This window comes from Hippopotamus amphibius, chromosome 2 (assembly GCF_030028045.1).
Source record: "Hippopotamus amphibius kiboko isolate mHipAmp2 chromosome 2, mHipAmp2.hap2, whole genome shotgun sequence".
Classification (NCBI taxonomy): domain Eukaryota; kingdom Metazoa; phylum Chordata; class Mammalia; order Artiodactyla; family Hippopotamidae; genus Hippopotamus; species Hippopotamus amphibius.
The window spans coordinates 204,238,371-204,258,221 of record NC_080187.1 but is presented as its reverse complement, the minus strand read 5'-3'; the positions used below and the strand labels follow the sequence as shown (position 1 = coordinate 204,258,221).

Genomic DNA, 19,851 nt, shown 5'->3' with positions numbered 1-19,851 from the left:
CAGATGGCGGAGGGGAAAAAAAGTGAGTATAGACTGATGGCGTGGAGCTGCTGGGCAGGCCAACCCTGGAGCCTGCCCTACATGAGGGTGTCTTATCTCGTAGCCTAATGTATCCTTATGGTTTAGGCCAGTATTTCAAGCAGTGAGTAAGAATGAGTAAAATGGTTCAGGGGGAAAAAAAAAGCAATACTTGGTCTCCAAGAGGAAAAGAGGCTACAAGAGAAGGTCTTCTCTTCAAACCCTTTGGATGTGTTAGCCAAATAACAGGGAGAAAATGAATCTATGAGGGAAAATTCTAACCTTAACTCATTTCCCCTGAGATGTGAGGGGCCGAATAAGGGAAGGTAATTTCATCCCCTGAACTAGGGATGTTTTTCTTTGGCTTAGTAAAATCTTCTAGGCTCAAGGTAATTGTCAAATGATAAATCCTTCAAGGTAATTGCTGACATTTTTGAAAGTTCAGTTACGTGAGCCCAGTAATTATTGGAAATGCACAGGACAGTCGAAGACGGGCCAGGAGCATGCCTGATCTCGACTCTGCGTGATGGCATCTAATTTTTCCTACCTCTGATTCTAAAAGGAGCATGACTAAGAGTTCTGCAACTCTAAAGCCTCAGAGGGAATGTGAATTATGTAATACCTGTTTTCCCCCCAAACAACTTATCTGCAACAATGACCTTTAAAAAAAAAAAAAAAAAAAAAAAAGCTGGCGTCTGAAGCCTTCTGCTGGGTCTGCAGCATTAGGTGTCTCCTCCAGGCTGCTCTGCTCCTGGGGGTAACTGGCTGATGCTTTGCCTAAACGCTCAGCCAGCAAAAGAGCCACCACCTTCTCCGTGGTTTCCGTGGTGGTGGCTGGAGACAGAACTGAAGCTGAACCCCCTGTGCCTCCCACAGGGACCTGGCACAGGACAGGGCTGGAAGGCCCCCATCGTGGGGGCACGGGGCCCAGTCCCTTACCTGGGCTGCAGCCTCCGTCAGCCCACAGAGGGCCTTGGACGCGATCCCCACACACTCCCCAAAGGCAGGGAGGTCCCCGGTCTTGGCATTCTGTGAAATCCCTGCCATCGACTCGCCCAGAACCTGCAAAACAAACCACCAGCGGTATTCTGAGCAGCACTCCTGCAGACCACGAGGTGAAGGGGCTACCTTCCAACCTGAATGTTCAAGGCCACCTAATTTACAGCATTTGCCGTTCCTTTCCTTTATTTGCCATAAGAAGAGATTCAAGATTGTTTCTGTTCCATAAAAAGAAATAAATAATGAGAGTATGAAGCTTTCATCCAAAAGTTATCTATAGCTCAAGGAGGTACAGTTAATATACACAGATCAATCAAGTAAAATCTATACAGGGCATGCCCTTGGGTGAATGGTCCAAACTGAGAACTGTTAGTTCCCAGAATATAAAAATTGGACATATCTCACGAGCTGTAGGTGAAGACTATACCCAGAAAGCAGAAGACACACCCTTCCCGATATTATTCATTTATTAATTGACAGTCTTTGCTAAGAGGGGTATATATAGAGAGAAAGATAGATAATCTGAACACTAAGGCTAAATTTTTAAGTATTTCCCCTTATTCTGAAAACCACTGGTATATTCTTTTATCAGTGGTCTTTAAAAAAACAGCTTAAAGGGTTTTCAGTATTCAGAATCTAACCCAGAGAGGTCAAGCACCATGCACAAGGTCAGAGAGAAGGTCACCCGGGCAGAGGCAAGGCACCTGCCCCATAGCTGGTGCTGTGTCTTCTATGGGCCGCCTCACACCTCAGGAAGGCAGGTCCTACTTTCCAGGGTCACAGGTCTTAGAACTGAAGGATGTTAACAGAATTCTTTAGGGAGACCATCACATCCAAGTCTAGAACCCAACACAGAGCTCTTTGTTTGTCAAGAAGCCATCTTAGATGGGGACAGAAAGAAATGCCATTCATCTCGCTTGCATTTCATTTTAACCCAATTTTGAGGCATTCTCAGAAACACTGGTGTTATTACCATAGATTAGTGTTTCTCAACCTTTTAAAATATTATTATTATTGCTTCGCTAAGAAGTCTTTTTAGACCACCCTTCTCTAATTGCCACCCACATTAAATTAAATACTAAGAAATAAGCTTTTGTTGAGCACAGTTAAGATTTGGAGAAGGGAGGACACAGACTTTCTTAGGTCTGTGTATTATCTTAGATATTTTCACTGCCCGCACCTCCCCCGCAAAAGACCCAGAATTTTTCACTCTCCTTGAGAATGCAAGTCACGGATAGATGGCGAAAAGAACACACAGGAGGGTCTCATAGAAGCCAAGGTCATTGAAGGGCTTTCCCCAGCAGCAGTCCCGTGTGAAGGACATATCTGCTCTGACTCACAATAAGACCCATCCCTGATAGGGTATAAGCAATGGTTCTCATAGTGTGGCTCCTGGACCACATGGCAGGACCTGGGAACTTGTCAGAAACGCACAATCTCCCCGACCTTGGGATCTACTGAAACTCAGGGGTGTGGCCTAGCAATCTGTGTTCCCCTAGGTTACTGCAATGCACGACCAGGTTTGAGAAGCACCTGCGCAAAGGGTGCCACAACAAGGCTTTAGGACACAGGCAGCCACGCAGAGGGGCCACGGGCCAGTGCACACAAAGCACGTGTCAATTCTTCCCCACGATGAGGAGGCATGCTAACAGCACAGCCAGGCTTACCTTGGAGTTTTCCATCACACTCTCGATGCAGTCAAAGTAAGAGAGGTCGCTAACGGGTTCATTGGGATTGTCCAACATCCCCTTGACAGTCTACAGAAGGACAACACGACTTAAAAAGCAAGCAAGGCTTATAGAACAAGGGAAACGCAGCATAAAATACCAACTATCAACTTCCCCTCCATACACAGGATTCTGGTCATTACCTAGACTCTTGAGAGGAATTTAGATCACAGTACCTACGACTTCAGATTTCCTGCGGGCAACACCACTCTGATTGGGGTAGGGGTGTCTTGGGTTAGCTTTGACAGAGAGGAGAATCTCTTGTTTTCAAATGTGAAGGAAAAGCATGGTATCCACAAAAGGGGGAAATTTTTTTCTTAAAGAATCTGAAAGTTAGTGGGAGGCAATATATATTCATGGTCAATGAGATTAATTTCTCTGCTGGATAATCCCAAGGAGTTTAAACTTCAAAGACAGGTTCACTCATTTCTTCTTGATTAGTAGGGACCTCAGTTTTCAATTCTGGGACCTTTCAATGGGTAGGCATGCAAGAAGGTAACTCCTCAAAACTGCCCACTGGAACGGTTCATTTGTTTTTAATTTAAAAAGTATAGAAAATGTTGAATCTTCTTTAGGTCTCCATCAAGGAACTGGGCACAGGGCTTGCTTCTTCTGCCTTTGTCTCCAATCTGCTGAAAACTGTTGCTAGCTTTCATGTTGCAATAACCTTTGATCATCATTTATGAGGGACTTTTCCAAGGAAGGAAAGTCAGGGGACATAGCCATCCATCCTCCTCCCCACTGAGTGAGAAGGTACAGTGAGACCCAGTAGCCTTTCGGGGCACAGCCAACAAAAAGGCCATGTGAGTTACCAAGGGTTGGGGGGAGGCAACGGTGATACTGCTGAGTTCATCAGCAAAGATCTGAGGGAAAGAGGGCTGCATAAAGAAGGGGTTCAGTTCATTGAAGAAACTCCTCCCACTCCTTGGATAATCAAAACTGCCTTAGTAACAGCAACACTGAAATAGCCATAATTTTGGCAACCAAGGATACCATTCAGGGACAGAGTATGTGCATCTGGGCCAACAGATCTCATTTAGATCGACAGCCCATGTCGCATTTATATTTGCAAATGTGAACAGACCAGGATAAGGCAGTAACTCACCCAAGGTAAGAAACATTCTCCACTCTTTTTAGAATGCTTCAGTCCCCTGGTAACAAGCCTCTACTCACTTTCAGTTGCGCCAATGGCCTCTTGCCACTGGCAGACTAGGCTTCAATCAAGCCCTTCAGAAGCTGCAGTGAACCCCCCACCCCCACCCTCTCTGGCATGGTGGGTATTCCTGTTTAGAAAACTAAACATAGTTTATGGTACCACCAGCCCATATCTACTGAGATAACCATATGCCTGTTTCAGTATAACCTGAATTGGTGAGCACTGCTTTACAAACAAGCAGGCACGTTGATTTTATTTTTTACCCACATATACTCTATGGGCATAAATCCATTACAAATAAGCCCTGAGTATGAACATAAATTGGTAAGCGCCCACACACACTGTGTTCTGGGCCACTGGGGGCCCCACAGCCACCTTGATTCTATAGTAATGTGTTACTCCTGGGTTTTCTCTAATGCGCCCCCTACGTGGTACAAAATACAATGTTTGGAAAAATCATTTTTACTCAAAAAGCTCACCTATCCCAGCTTCTCCTAAATGCCCCAGAATAATCACTCCCAAACTTTTTAGGTAGAAATTGCTTCTCTTCAGCCTACCCTCGATACCATAGGCCTCTTCCTGTTCAAAATAAAGAATCCTTTAACAAAATAACTCTTAGTGGAAACAGGGAAGCAGGGATGATAACCCCACCAGATCTAATTTTTTTTCTTTAATTCCTTCCCATTTGGATTGGAACCTTGGCCCCAAGAGTTTCCCAGGAAAGATAAAAGGCAAGAAGAAAGGAGAAGAACCTGACCATGGAGGGAAAGGACAGACGCACAGCCACTCTTAAATCCTCAGTAGCTTTCCAGGCACCCACCTCGAGCTCCCGCAGGGCGTTGTCGCATTCCTTCTGGCCAGGAGCTTGCTGGGTACACAGGGTGATGAGCTGATTGATGCTCTCTGTCACGGCTCTGCGACAGACACGGACACAGACAGAGTGTCTTTTGTTTTGCTTTGTAAAGGTCAACAGTAATTTCCCCAGCAATGTTTTGTAGGTTCGCTAGGAATACAATTAATTCACTATCAAGGCTGCGGTCCCTGTGAGAGCTCTTCCACAAGGCTCTAAACAACCAGAAATAAACCACAGCCAGGGAAGAGAAAGAGAGAATCCCCACCTTGCTTCTCAATTACTCACTGATTTACCCTTAAAAGTATTAATAGTTCTCTTAAGAAAGTGTGGCTCTCTCTAACATATTCACAAGAAAGAATTCACAACAAAGTTGCAAACGGCAAAGAGCTCATATTAACACTGTTTTCAGTATCCTTCACTAGCAGCCCATAAGGAATAGGACTATCTGAGCTAGGCTATTTTGGACAGGCTTTGTATAGTTTGGACGATTTTGTATATTTTAAAACAGTCATACTGTAAACTGTGCCTTGTGATTTTAAAACCTCTTCTTTCCATTCATTTCTACATGACTGACCAGTTCCTAGAAGCTATCCCCAAATTATTCTTTAAAAGAGCTATTTTCTTTGTCAAAATTAATAGGAATCAGAGTTTCTTAGATGATTTTTTATGTGTCTCTATCCTTCTCAGAACTTAAGACGCAGCCAAGATTTTTTTCTACGTTGGGAAGGGTTCCATCCCGTCTGGGCAGACTCTGTTTAGGTTAAGCCATGGATAATTTTAGAAAGGCATGGTCCATTTTGAGTTAATTTCTTTAATAAGGTGTGAAATATGGATCCAGATTTTTTTTAATGGGAGGGGATATATGGAAGTCTAATTATTCCAGTACCATGTAAAATGGCATCCTTCCTGCATTGAATTGCTGATGTAAATTTGTTGACAATCAGTTGGCCGTATTTATGCAGGTCACTTCTAGACTCTATTCTACTCCACTGACCTGTGTGTCTAGCCCTTCACCAAAACCACACTGTTCTGATAACTGTAACTAGACTAAATATTAAACTTGAATACCCTTGTTTTCATAAGTGACAAAGACACACACACACACACACACACACACACACACACACTTCCCTAAGGGAATCCTACAGATAAGGAGTGAAAACAAGACTTAAACCCACGTCTATCAGACTCCAAGACCAGATTCAAAACCATTTTTCTGCAGGGTCATAACTGGTCCATGCATTTGGCAGGACCTTGAATTCTATTCACAGTCAGTAACCACCGTGGCTAACGGGCAACTTAAAGCAAACAAAATCAAAATAGGACACGCATTGCTGCTAATCATTAACACTGCCTAATATAAAGATGCCTCATTTTATTAGTTAAATTGGCTTTGCAGCTTCCCACGGAATATCAAATTAGATGGAAAATGTTACCAATGTACAAAGGCAATCAGCTTAATTATTTGATGAGGAGCTACTGCTTTGAATTTTAAATTTAGCTATGGTGATGGGAAGAAGAAAAACATTCCTCAACTCAAGAAAGAATCCCCAAATAGTTTTTGCAAGATGGACTCTAGAGATTCATTTATTGGGGAAAAGTGCTTACCTAAGGTGTCATGGGGAAGCACTGTGTCCTCCAGGTAGCAAAGCAAAACAAGACCAACTGAGACAGAAGGACAATCTCTAGTTGGGACCACCTTTGGAGGGTGCAGTTCATGATAGGGTCACTGGAAGGGTCCCCCAGAGCCCAACACAGAGCCCAACACTGTGTTCTGCGTGGCAGCCTTAAAGAGACATTTTGGAGTGAACAGGCTGGATGTGTCAACATAACAAAGCCCTCAAAAGTGGTGACATGTTTGGGGAATATTTCCACATATCATATAAGCTTTCCATTTAGCTTATTTCTTTCAATGTCTCCCATTTATGTATTTTTAAAAATCTAGTCTTTACATATAAAGATTTTTCCATTAGAAACTGTTTATGGGAATTCCCTGGCGATGCAGTGGTTAGGACTCAGCGCTTTCACTGTCGTGGGCCCAGGTTCCATCCCTGGTCAGGGAGCTAAGATCCCACAAGTTGCATGCTGTGGCAAAAAATCGAAACAAACAAAAGACAACAGCAACAATAACAACAACTACAAAACCAGCCCCACCCCCCAAAACAACCCCCCAAAACAAAAAACAAACAAGTGTTTACAACTGGTAAATCCACAGGATATGTAGCTATTCACTGTCCTATTCTTCCAACTATTTTTTAGAAGTGAAAAATGTTCAAATAAGAACTCGAGGTTAAAAAAATCCTCAACAGACTAAGGGTTTGCAATTGGATAATCCATAACACTGCCAGCACAGCTTTGCATGTCTGAATGAGTCACTTGGGTAACACTGATCCATGACCAAAAAGCATTATTTAGGTATCATTTATCCTCATAACTCATTTTAGAGTCTGGATCACAGAGCTAAATAATAGACTTTGAGGCACAGAGGCACATGGTTATACAGATTTAACAATGGGAAACTATTTTTATGTTTCAAACTACAGTACTTATTTACAAGAGCAAAGGATTAAAGACAACCCAAATACGCAATAAGAAAGGACTGACTAAATGTACAGTCTACAACAGAATTCTTGGTACCCATATTAAAGTCATAATATCATATTCCTTATATATAAAACAGTATACAAAACCTATACACCATATGAGCCCATACCTGTAAGAGTAAATATACATATAACAGAAAAGTGACAGAATGATATAACACAATGTTAACAGTGATTTTATAATATTATCTTAAAGCAAAGATTTCAGTAACTCTACTAAAGCATTATGAATGAACCTAGTTACATTGTTATAAAAATAAGGCCAAAATTAGCTGCTCCTCCCTCTGTCCTATGTAAATCCAAATAGGCTTGAATTGTAGTTACTTTTATTTTCCCCACACTTTTTGGGTAATGGTCAAAGTCAAACAAGTTTATTTTAAAAAATACAAAAAGTTAAATAACCCTAATTCCACCATCTAGAGATAGTGTTTCTCTGTAATTCATTCTTTATCTAAGCATATTTAGCCACTCTCTGTTTTTAAAAACCTGGGATCTACAACCTCAGATGTTAAAGGGTTTCTAACCTACAAATCATTTAGTGTTCAGAGGTACTAAATTGATTCAGACATGAGTTTACAAGCTCTGGAAGGAAATTTTATATAGACACGGAATTGGGGCAGAGGTGAGAGAAGAAAATCAACCAATTTGTGCTTTCGATTATCTATGAAACACAAATCATCTGATAGCGAGCTTGGAGGGGAATAAAGCAACTTCAGACAATTCCCTTCCTCAAGCGTGGATGTGCTTAGGAAGGCAGGAAAGAGCAACCTGAAATTCACCTGTCAGTATTCCCTGGGTCCCACCATGCGCAAGGCATGGGGAGTAAAGTTAATATAGTTTAAGTCTCTCTAGGAAAGCAAGGCGCTTGCAATCTAGTTGGAGAGACAAGACAATGAACAGACGTGACATAAAGGTGAGCCAGAGGAAGCAGTGATGGGGGTGTGACACCAGACAGGATCAGCCAGACACAGGCAGGACCTGTTGGGAGCCAAAGAAAGAAAATTACAGCCTCCACCATGGGCATGGGTTCTGCCTATGGGGGAAGGTCTGACACGGACCAGAGCAATTGGAAAGCCAGGGCTCAGAGGGATCCCAATTTGGGTAACGGGAACAGAATATTCTAGAGGAGACCAAGAGACAGAAGAAGGCCCAGTGTGCATTTTTCTACTGTACAGCATGGAAGTGCTGCTTGCTGGGTCATCCTTTTTCACCATCTCTGGATACAGGAAGACTCCTGCCTGGCAGGAACTTCAAAGCAAAGGGCAGCCCAGGAGGAGCCTGCGCCTCCTGCAAGGTCCTAGGGAGCCCTTGGGGGACTGGAAAGCAACTGAACTGGTGGCCTAGGATGGTCCCGATGCTGGCAGCTGTGGGCGTCAAGTCTTCAGCCTGGGAGTCCTTCTGGCCAGGGTGACTGTGGTGTGAACAGCAGCTTGGGGGAGGTGCTCAGAGGCAGGACACTCCCTCCTTTTGCCACTGCCAACTGGTTTTCCACTTTGTTGACTGAGTTTAGGGAGCATCAGACCAGCCCCCAGGCAGGGAAAAGGCTGATGAACGCCTCACAAAGGGTCTCCAGCCCCACCCACCTTGCCAGGAAAGAGCCAGCGCTAAGCAGTTACACAGGAAGAAGATGAACAAGCCCGACACTCAACAGAAAATGACTCGCTCCCCACGAGACATTGGAAACCAAGGGACCAGCTTCCTCAGATGTAACTGGGCTCAGATGCAGAACGACAAGCAGAGGGAAAAGCACACAAACTCTGCTGCTCTCCCAGAAGTAAACCACTGTTCCCTAAAGCAGGAAGGATCATGCAGACTAGAAAGGACAAAGAAAGGGTTCAAGTCTACGGACAGAGGAGCAGGCCGGGGCTGAGTTGGTCCAGGCCTGGGGCCCCACAGTAGCATCTCTGGGGCCTTTGGGGACATTCACATGAAGGACAGGCAGGGCATGGCTGTCTCAAGAACAGGGAGGGCAGTGGGACTGAAGATGAGGACAACAGCAGTCACATCCCTGCTGCCCAACCCCAAAGGCACTTACGCGCAGGACTGTTGAGAGGCCCAGATAGAATGAAGGTGGCATGCCCTGCGTATGCCCCCATCCTAACTCCACCAGGGCTGTCTCAGGCTTAAAGTGTGTGGCCAGCACCCAGTGCTGGGCCGGGCCCATATCAGACATGTGGTAAAAATCTGTTTAATGAACAAATGAAGTAACAAGAGAATGAATGAATGCACCCCAGGTAGGCAGAGCTTTAACCCCCAAGAGGAGCTGCCTGACTCACTTGACCTGGCTCGAGCTTCTGCTGGGAAACCACCCCAGGGAGCAGAGCTTGCCAGCAATGTGCCAAGAAGCCAAGGAGAAGCCAACTTCCTGCAGCAGTTCCGGCCCAAGACTATCAGTTCACGTGATGATTTCTGAGTGCTGACTTGGCTATGAAACCAACAGGCTGAGAATTCTGTCAACTGCTGAAAGCCAGGACAGACAGACGCAAAGAAAGCTTTTCACCTCGCCTCCAAGCCACTTCCTCAATGTCACCAGCAGGGGGCGTTCGGACATTCACAGAGCCAGGACACCAGCAACATGTTTTCAGGTCCCGGATTCCCTGCTCTACTTGGGTTTCAAAAGGCCAATTTATACTCTCCCCTCCTTCCTACAATTTAAGAGAGTCGACAACATGCTCTAAGTTGGAAACTGTAATTTTGAAATGATATGAAAAAATTAAGACAATGAAAAACATCTGAGTTCAGATACCTGGAAACATCAGTCGCCGTATCTGAAGGTTGTTTGTAGGAAAAAAGAAGGATTAAGAGGGTTTTAGATCAGAAACAGCTGCACAACAGAGAAGACTATCATCGTCCCTCCTCATCCCCACCACTACCCCAAAAGGGCACTCACCTACTGGAACAATCACAAGCAAAGCCTAAGACTGAGGTGGGGAGATGTGGGGAGGATATTTTCCCTTTCACCTAGTGGCGCTAGCTATTGTTTGAAGGTAAAGTATGTATCTGGGAATAAATGAAGAAACTCAAAGGTTCTGAAGGCAACTGCTCTGAAATTATCTAATCCCCCCATAAACAAACAAACAAACAAACACTACAAGCAAAGAGGAGACCAGAGACAGGTTTTAACCAGTGGTACCATGCTACCTTATATATTGAGAACCGAACAGAGCTTCAGACAATGTAGTCTATACACACCACTGTTTTGCAAATGGGAAAGTTTAGACAGGTTGAGTGACCTGACCAATGTAACCTAGTTAGTCAAGCACTAAACCTTGGACTAGATGGAATTCAGGCCTCCTGATTCTGACAACTTAAAAAAAAAGCCAGGAGAGAGAAAGATGATTAAAAAGCAAATAAGCAAACAAAACCAAGTTTAAAAAATCTTAAGTAGAATTCAAGCCACGCTTTTTAAAAATCGCTAATCTGCACATTTTGAAAATGTTTCCAGTTATGCCATGTATCCTAATTCTCCTGCATTTAATCTCTCACTGCTGTTAGTTTTCCTATATATAAAGTGATATCAAGTAATGCTAAGAAAACAGGCCTACACCACCACAGAAAAATAAAATACCCTACCCTCTCAGTTCAGGACTACGAATGTGGGCTTGCCAATATAAAATCTTCCTGGGCTGTCACTGCAGTTTCTCCAGCTATCAGCATTCAATCACTGGTTATTGAACTAAATTGCCAGAGTGGCCCTGGAGCAGAAATTGTATTGTATTACCCACTTCCTTGGGTGGAAACAACAGGAAAGAAGGACACTGACATCATCCCAAATTCAGATTCATGTTTTAATATATTTCCAAAAACAATTTCCTCCCACCACCACCCCATTCATTCTGAGCTAGAACCCTTCTGCACGTGACCAAGTGAACATGTTTAAATCCACCTAATTAACACTGGTGCCAGGCACATAGCAAGAACTCAAGGGATGTTGAATGGTTAGTTGAGTATCGGATTTTTTACACTTTTCAGCATCTTCTGATTTCTTTTTAGTGAACCTACATTACTTTCATAATCTGAAAGATATTAACACTGCTTACAAAAAAAATCTATTTATGCCACCATGTTTATAAATCAATGAGGGCCTTAAGTCTAAGCAAGTCCTCCTGAAAAGGCTTTAAGAGAAGACAGAAGGCATCTTTCGTGGATAAAGCACATGCAAATGAGCCCGTTTAATAAGACACCAGTGTCTCTGTCATTCTTGCCTCCAACTCTGACAACAGAAGGTCAGCACCACTTCTTCCCTCAGCAAAAGTAGCAGGATGTCAGGAGGACCTTGCAAACACTGACGTTATTTAACCACACATGAAAGCCCACTTTGTCCCCTTCTTACCTTGCAGCTGCGGCCAGGAGATTTTTCGCATTGGGGGCTCCCGGGTCTACAGAGAGAGACTTGGCAGCTAACAGCAGCTTGCTGGATGCCATCGAGATATTCTTGAGGTTCCCGATCACTTGGATCTGGTCTTCTTTCGTCTGGAAGGTCAAAAGGAGCCAGAGTCATTAGGGGCTGTCCATTTCTCCTAGCACCCTGAAACAGAAGCAGGTTATCTGTCTAGACTTCATCAAGCCCAATTAGTATGCAAATGCCTAACTTGTCGAGACTCTGCCCAGTGTTTACCGTTCCCCAAACAGATGCCCAGACCAAGATGCACACAATAGGACAGAAATCCATCCCAAGTCAGTCAGCCAAGAGCTGCACTGTCTAACAAGCGTGGGCTTCAATGGGGGCGGGAGGAGCGGGGAGAGCGAGATAGTGAGTGCGCAGACCAGGCCACAATTCCAGCATCTTGCTCAACAATGCTGGAGTTGTCAAGGGGCTCATCCGTCCCAGCCTGGCACAAACGACCGTCACTGTCTGGACATTCAGAGCTGACTGCATCCCAGAAGCTCCCGACTCTGCAAAGGATACACTTCTCACCTGGCTTGCCATCCGAGAAACAAGCCTTTGTAGGTAACAGAGTAAAAGACACCCTGGGTACCTCTTTTCGGGAGTTCACAGGAGCTTGCAAAAAAAAAAATAACAGCTCCATAAGCTGACCCCAGACCGGTCATGCTCCCTTGTTCTAAACAAGCGGTTTATCTGTTCATCTGAAGGAGGTAATTTTGAATCACTTGACACTCAGGATCAGACATAGCCTTTTCAAATGGACTCACCGAACCTCAAACACATGTTTTCACAGTATTATACCACATTTGAAGTATAGGATACAGAGCTGCCCGCCCTCCAAAAAGCATAAATAAAATGATGAGCTCTGTTGGAAGATTGTGGGAAAAGTTATCCATCATCTCCAGGAAGCACTTCACACAGAAGCTAACAGTGTCTTTGGGAATGCCATTCCTGTGAGCTCATGGGGCTCTCTGAGTAGCACAGGCAATGTAAAGGTGCGGGCTGCTCACGGCTTCCCTGCTCCTGTTTGCCACTTGGCCTCAGGGGCTGACGGTCCACCAGAGACAAGAGGCAAGGGTCAACTCCACTCAGTCACCCCCACCCTCACCTGAGCCTGGCCCGCCATCTCAATGCCAGCGTCAAGGAATTCGTCGAAATCATCGCTGAACTTCCCGGAGGCTGCGGCCAGCTCTCCGCTCTGGCCCCGGGTGGCATGGACCACTTCACCTGCAGACTGGTTCAGATCGGCCGCCGCTTGGTTCAGTTCACTCTGGGCTTCCTGGAAAGGCTTCGTGCTCGGAGGTAACTGTGGGAAGAGAAGGCACGTTGCAGGAGCTTTACTTTGCATAGGAGAAACAAAGGTAGACGTTGCAGAGCAGAGACAGACTCTCCAGGGATGCATCTGTGAGTCATCTAGACTTAAAGGCACTGCGTGGTCTGAGCCCATGTTAAGTTTGATGTTCAAAATATATACATTCACTCATTCACTTAATTTTATTGAACACCTATTCAGTGCTAGACATGGTGGATCTAAAAATGGTAAGGACAGCTTTCCTCAGGGCCTCTGGTCTCCTAGGTGGCAGAGCCAGGATTCACACCTGGGCAATGTGACCCCGGGATCCACTCTCTGAACCAGCACTCTGCCTTGGCTTTCTCAGATGGAAACTCTCAAAGGTTTAGCTTTCTGGAACTAACAGGCGGATGCTATTAAACTTTAAATCCTATTCTTCCAAACTAATAGCCATCAGTTTCATTCATCAGTTGGTCTTTGCTAACAATATATTGAATAGCTTTTCCATAGAAGTGCCACTAGCAGAGCTGTAACTGTGTGTGAAAAGTTCGAGAGAGTTAAGCTAGATTATATTAGTCCTACCACGCCCATTGCTTGCATGCCTGGTATGGGCCAGGCACCCAGCATAGAAGAACCAAAGGAGAACAAGGCCAAGTTCCCCCAAAGGGGCTCACAAAACAGGGAAGGGAGCAGGCCCCAAAGTGAAATTCCACAGACTACTCCCTCGCTCAGTGAGTTCTGGACCCGTGTATCCCTTTCTCGCCTGAGTGTCACTGCCTGAGATGTCCTGATAAGAAGTCAGATGATCATATACACCCCCCCACCCCGGTCCCTGTCTCACCGGGATGATCCGAGAGCAAACAACAACATGGGCTCAAAGAAAAAGTAAACTTTAGAAGCTCCACCTGGGAACTCGGCAGATCAGACAGCAAAACAAGGCAAAGCCAAATCGGCAGTAAAAACAGGACCCCTGAGGGAAAGGCTGGCTGCTCAGAGGTCCCCTGGGGGAGACAAGACTCCACCCACACCGAAGGTGAGCCCAGGCACCCCTTCTCGAGACAAAACCTCTCACCGAGTCCACCAGCAGCTTCTTGCTTGACTCCCCGATGCTCTTCAAGGCCACATCCACATCCTTCTGCCCAGGGAGGCAATTCACGCAGTTATTCAAGGAGTGAGAGACGGCTTTGGCCACCTGAATACACAGAGGGAGAAGAGCCCCATCAGAAAGCAGCTCTCAGTGCAAACATCCTTGCGCATGTGTAGGGAGTGAGCAGTGACAGAGCTTAAAGACAGAGCTACAAGACATGGGGAAATGACCTGCCCGCATCTGCCTGACACTGTTTACCATTAAATCACCACATCAAGGCCTCTCACCGGGGTTAACATCCTGTCTTGGCACAGGGTCTGACACAGTGATACAGCACACCCTACCTGCTCCCAAAGCCAGGCCAAGTCCTGACTGGGACGCAAACACAACTCTCTAACATTCTGTCGGGTTCTAAAACAAAGAGAGCCAATACCAAGAGAAAGAGAAGGAGCTCCCTCCTAGAGAGCCCTGCAGAGGTCCGGAGGTGGAAGGAGGCCCTGAGCCCTCTGGATCACAGTTAGCCAGGCCTGTGATGGATTTCTGCTCAGCGACCCTCCGGGGCCACCACCCCCACACCGCTCCCTGCCCAAGGGCTGGCGGGAGGCTCTGAGCACTGCCAGACCGACATGGAGTTGCCCACATGCTGCCTTTTAAGGATGTGTGAGACTCCCTGTATACACTCTCCGGGGAGACTCATCTGAACAGGCACAGAGAGAGTTTAACGCGTTGAGTGGCTAAACCAAGTATATCTACCTATCTCCCAGGCTAGGAAGAGGGAGATACTTGGAAGCACACACAGGCCCAACACAACCATGTTGTGTCCGGGCCCTTCAAGTTCCAAGGGCAGGTCGCAACAAAGCCCTGCACACTTTCTGTGGACCGAAGGAAGCAGATCTCGTATTACGGGGCTACTCGGCAGGGCTTCCGAAAGGGCCCACACCAGGCAGCAGCCTGCCAACACGTCCACCGCAACGACGACCTTGACCGCCAGCTGCGGGCCTCACCTGGGCTAGTCTCTGCTGACTGTCCGCGTCTCCGGGTGCGATCAGGGCCTGCTTGGCCTCCTGGATGAGCATGGCCGAGCCCTCCATCACGTCCCGGGCGGAATCTAGCATGGCGTGTGCGGCCGTGGGGTCGCTCGTAGAGGCGGCCACCCCCCGGGCAGCCTGGGCCAGCGTTTTCAGAGCTTGGGCCGTCTCTCGAGCAGCTACCCCTGGGGATTCAAAAAAAAAAAAAAAAAAAGAAAGAAAGCTCACCAGACTTTCTTTTAGATTCCATCCAAAAGTCATACTTTCACTTGGGAGTAAGCCTCTAGACCAGAGCCTTCTAGAAAGGGGAGACTCCTCAGACAGTACCTGGCACGGGTGGGCTCCAAATTCCTTTCTATAAAATTTGAACTGATATGCTTCTCAAAGAAGTAGCCCAGGCAACTGGCTCTGGGCTGCTCCAAGAGGGATGTTACAACACATACCACACTAAAAACTAATTTCCCTTGGCTCCCGTCACACCCACTGCCTAGACCTAAAACACCAAGTGCACAGGATCCAACTCACAGATGAACCATTCAAATTCACTTTTCTTTCCAGTCATTTTTATCGGGGCATAACCTACAACGAAGAGAACGAGTCTCCCAGGGCAGCTCACTGAATCTGTACCAACGTGTACACCCACGTATCTGCCACCCAGATGGAGACAGAACATTTCCATCACCTGTGCCCTTTCCCAGTCAATATCCACTCACACCAGAAGTAAGCCCTATTCTAGCTTTCATGACCTTAGACTAGTTCTACCTGTTCTTAAACCCCGTGTTGAAGGACTCACACAGTCTGTTCTCTTTTGTGTCTGGTTTCGGGATTCACCCATGCTGTTGCACATGGTGGTTCATTCCTTCTTCTTGCTGTGTCGTATCCCATTATGGCAACACAGCAATATCTGCTTATCCATTCTTCTGTTGCTGGACATTTGGGGACTGATTCCTGTGTGGACTGTTATGAATAAAGGTACTGGAAAAGTTCCCGTACCTGCGTTTAGGTAGATGTATGGAATCGATTCTCCTGGATTTAAATCTAGGAGCTGAATTACTGGGTCATGGAGTAAGTGTATATTTAGCTTTGGAGGACACTACCAAACTTCTTCAGAATGGTTTTACCATTATATTGTCTGTCGGCATTATATGAGAGTTCCAGTTGCTCTACATCCTGGCCCAAACTTGCTATTGTTAGATTTTTTATTTTAGCCAATTCTGATGGGTGTATAGCGTGGGGGAATCTTAGTTCTCCAACCCGTGCCCCCCTGCAGCGGAAGCGTGGAGTCTTAACCACTGGACCGCTGGGGAGGTTCCTCACTGAGGTTTAATCCTTATATCTGTAGTCAGCAATGATGTTGAGTACTTTTTCATATGCTCCATGGCCATTTGGACATCCTCTTTTGTGAAGTGCCTGCTCATCTTTAAATTCACTTCTAAAGATGATGAGACTCAGTGGTAAACTCTAAATATAAACTAGTCCTTAAAAACTACCGTGCCGCCACCTCCCACAGAAAGAAGAGGCGCCTTCCGACATGGAACCTAGACTTGGCGCACCCAGGAAAAGGCTGAAGACTGGAAATGCCAAAGCACGTAACAAAGGCTCCTAGAACCCGGGGAACCTCGAACCGCAGAGTAGCCAGCCTCAAAGTTCATCTCATCGAACCGCTTCAGGTGAGGCCCAGCGCTGCGAAGCGTCTCGTCCATGCACACGCGTTTAAATCTGAGGTTTCCTGGCGTCTCAACTTCAGGGTCAGGCTCTGCACCAGTGCTCCCTGGCATAGAGAACTATGAGGGATTCTTGTTAGAACATAACACCTGCATGAAAAAGTCACAGGTGCATTTCTCTCTCACCACACTTTGAGGTGACTGTTACCTAAAGGCTTTGGCTGGATGGTCTCCAGGCACTACGAAGCACGGTCCTTACCGCCGCTGCTTCAGCCGAGTGGGCACAGAGGCAGCAGGTGGTCCTCTCCTTCCTGGGGACGAGGCACCGTAATGCAGTAAAGAGCTGAAAGGCCCTGGATCCACTGAACAACTTCGCAGCACGGCACACTGGCTGTAAATATCTAGGAAGTCACACAGCTGGGACATAACGCGACAAGCTAATCAAGGCAAATTACAAAGCTGCCAATCTACCATTTATCACACGGCACTTCTGGGCACAGCATGTGGAATGAACGTGTTTTAAACAAAGTGTTTTCTACGGCAGAGGAAGAAACATGAAGATAAATAAAGCGAAGGGGAAGGAGAGAAACAAGCCGAGTAGAAGAGTCTCTGTGTTTTATGTTGAAGCTTCTGGCACAGGACGGAAAGACGTCCTCGCTCAGAAGGGCACCCATCGGGTGTGGTTAAGACCTCACCCAGCTCTGCTGCTGCTGAGCTGTGTGGACTAAACTGCTGCTGCCTTGTCCCTCTGGGCCTCAGTTTCCCACAGGTTTTTGGAGAGGCTGAGACCACAGCTCTGACCACTAGACTGATTTCTAGACCTCTTCTCTTGCCTTCTTAGTTACCACGTGGACCCTTGAATCTATTTCTATTTGAGTTGTATGATTTTGGAAGAAAAAAACATTTATCATGTCCAATTAGAAAAGTCATGTTCATGCAAAAATCACTTACTGAAAAGCCTTTTATAGACTCAGACAACTTTTCTAAAAGGCAGAACCAGAAAAGCGGAATTTCAAAAGCCGAGGTATACCCACCCCATGTGTTTTTTGGCTGAGGACTCACTATGAAATCTCAAGGCACCTCAAGGATCCTCTTCGGAGGGATTAGGTTTCCCAGAAAGTGGAAGCCACACCAACACAAGGATGAAACAAGGCCCCCAGATGCCAGGGAGCCCAATGAACATCCAAGGTTCTATGTGGCTGAATTCACAGCAACGTTCTCAATGGTGATGAGGAGCATCTGGGCCAGCCCTCCCAGCAACCACCACCCTCCACACGGGAACTGTTCCTGTAGTCAAGGGTGCAACACACCCGACGACTGCCAGTGGGAAACCCTGAAGCAGGCTACCTGTTTCAATAACCACAGTCCTTGGAAGACAGAGATGACATTCCCAATATTCCCGCCGTCTAGATCTCAAATTATATTCAGCAGCAGAGTCTTAGGGAGACACATTAGCCATGTGAAATACAGGGGACTTCTTTGTAACAGTAATTATCCCCGATCAGAATTCATGTAGATTGTGTGTAGACAGCATGAGACCACGTATCAAACTCATAAAGTAAAAACCAGGTATGCAAGATTTTTTAATCTGTCCCAAAGGATCCGGAAAGCGATCTGTCTGTGTGACTGTACTTAGCCGAGAAGAAATGCATTTTGAACACTTGTACTGGCCAAAGAAAACCACATCTGCATCAGAATCCAGACCAGTGGCAGCTCGTGTGTAACTTCTGAATATCCCACACATCTCAGGTGTGGACGAGGGACCACCTGACACCCAGGGAGAAACTGTCCACACATGCACGCTCTCCTTGCTTCCCATCCCTTTTTCAACTTTCCTGAAATTGCCTTCAACAGGGAGAGTCGTGATTTTGTTTTTTCTTACGCCCGTGGATGCTTCTTAAGTCCCTCTCTTCAGTGTCTTTCTAGGCAGCAATTATCTCTGTGAGTCGAGAGACATCCCTCTCTCCTGGTTTCCTTGCTCTCTCCAAGGCTGCATGTTCTTGTTTCTTTCAAAGATTTCTAATGCTCAGCCTTCTCCTTAAATACTTGGGTTCTGCAGGGTTATATCTGGGTTATTTCTCACTCTACCACTCTTCCTTAGGCAAACTTATCTACCCTCGTGCTTTCAACCACTATCATTTTATTAAACATTTAAAAGTATTTATCTCCAGCCCAGACTTCTCTACTGAGTTCCAGAGGCAAATATCTAGCTTTCTAAGGGGCACTTCTCCATGGATATCCTGCAGGGATTTCAAATTGAATCCACTTAAAGTTGAACCTGACATCTCTAAACTCCAGCCCTCAGCCTGCCTGCCAGTGACCCAGCGTTTCCATCACAGTGATTCATACAACTCTTCGTTCAGCTATCAGGCTAAACTTGGAGCTGTCCATGTTACTTTCCTTAGTCCCATTCCTGCAACTTCTAATCCATCACCAACAACTGTCAGGTCTCTTTTTCTTTAATCCATCTTTTCATCTCCACTACAGGCCACTATCATCTCTTACGCGGATGAATGCAACAGCTTTCTCGTCGGTCTCCCTGCCTGCAACTCTGTTTCCCTCCAGTTTATCCACACATGAGAGGAAGGGCAACCTGCCCCAAAGAGCAATCTAGACTGTGTCCATGGATGCAAACTCTTCAGCATTTTCACACGCTCTAAGGTTAAATTTCAATTTATTTAGGTTGGCTTATGAGGCCTTTTAGGATCTGACTCCAGCCTACCTTTTCCAGCCTTATCTTCTCACTCCCTGTCTCCCTGCCTTCTACTTGGACGCTTCTCACTTCATTTGATCAGCCTTCTTCTCCTGCCTTTGGGACTTCACATATGCTGTTCCTAAGTCCTCCACCACCTAGCTGGCGCCTGCCAAGACAAAATGGGGCTACTTCTAGGCTGATCTTCAGACACCAACTAGACAGTCCGAAATCCTGATGTTATCAGTACTGGATGATGCAACTTGTAAAGCAGTTCATTAGAAATCCATTTCATCATCTACACAAAATCTGGCAAGATTTCAGGAACGTGTAGGAATTCTTGACA

At 45.9% G+C, this 19,851-nt stretch overlaps 1 protein-coding gene across 3 annotated transcripts in view; it reads right to left on the bottom strand.

Moving 5' to 3' along the window:
- Positions 1-19,851, bottom strand: part of TLN2 (talin 2) — a 452,015-nt gene that overhangs the window by 87,166 nt on the left and 344,998 nt on the right. For all 3 annotated transcript variants that reach the window (XM_057722678.1, XM_057722677.1, XM_057722679.1), the window contains 7 exons: positions 15,126-15,334; positions 14,107-14,226; positions 12,852-13,049; positions 11,690-11,829; positions 4,721-4,814; positions 2,685-2,774; positions 958-1,080 (listed from right to left, as the gene is read on the bottom strand). In XM_057722678.1, the coding sequence (XP_057578661.1) occupies positions 958-1,080; positions 2,685-2,774; positions 4,721-4,814; positions 11,690-11,829; positions 12,852-13,049; positions 14,107-14,226; positions 15,126-15,334 (974 nt within the window). The remainder of the gene's footprint in view (positions 1-957; positions 1,081-2,684; positions 2,775-4,720; positions 4,815-11,689; positions 11,830-12,851; positions 13,050-14,106; positions 14,227-15,125; positions 15,335-19,851) is intronic.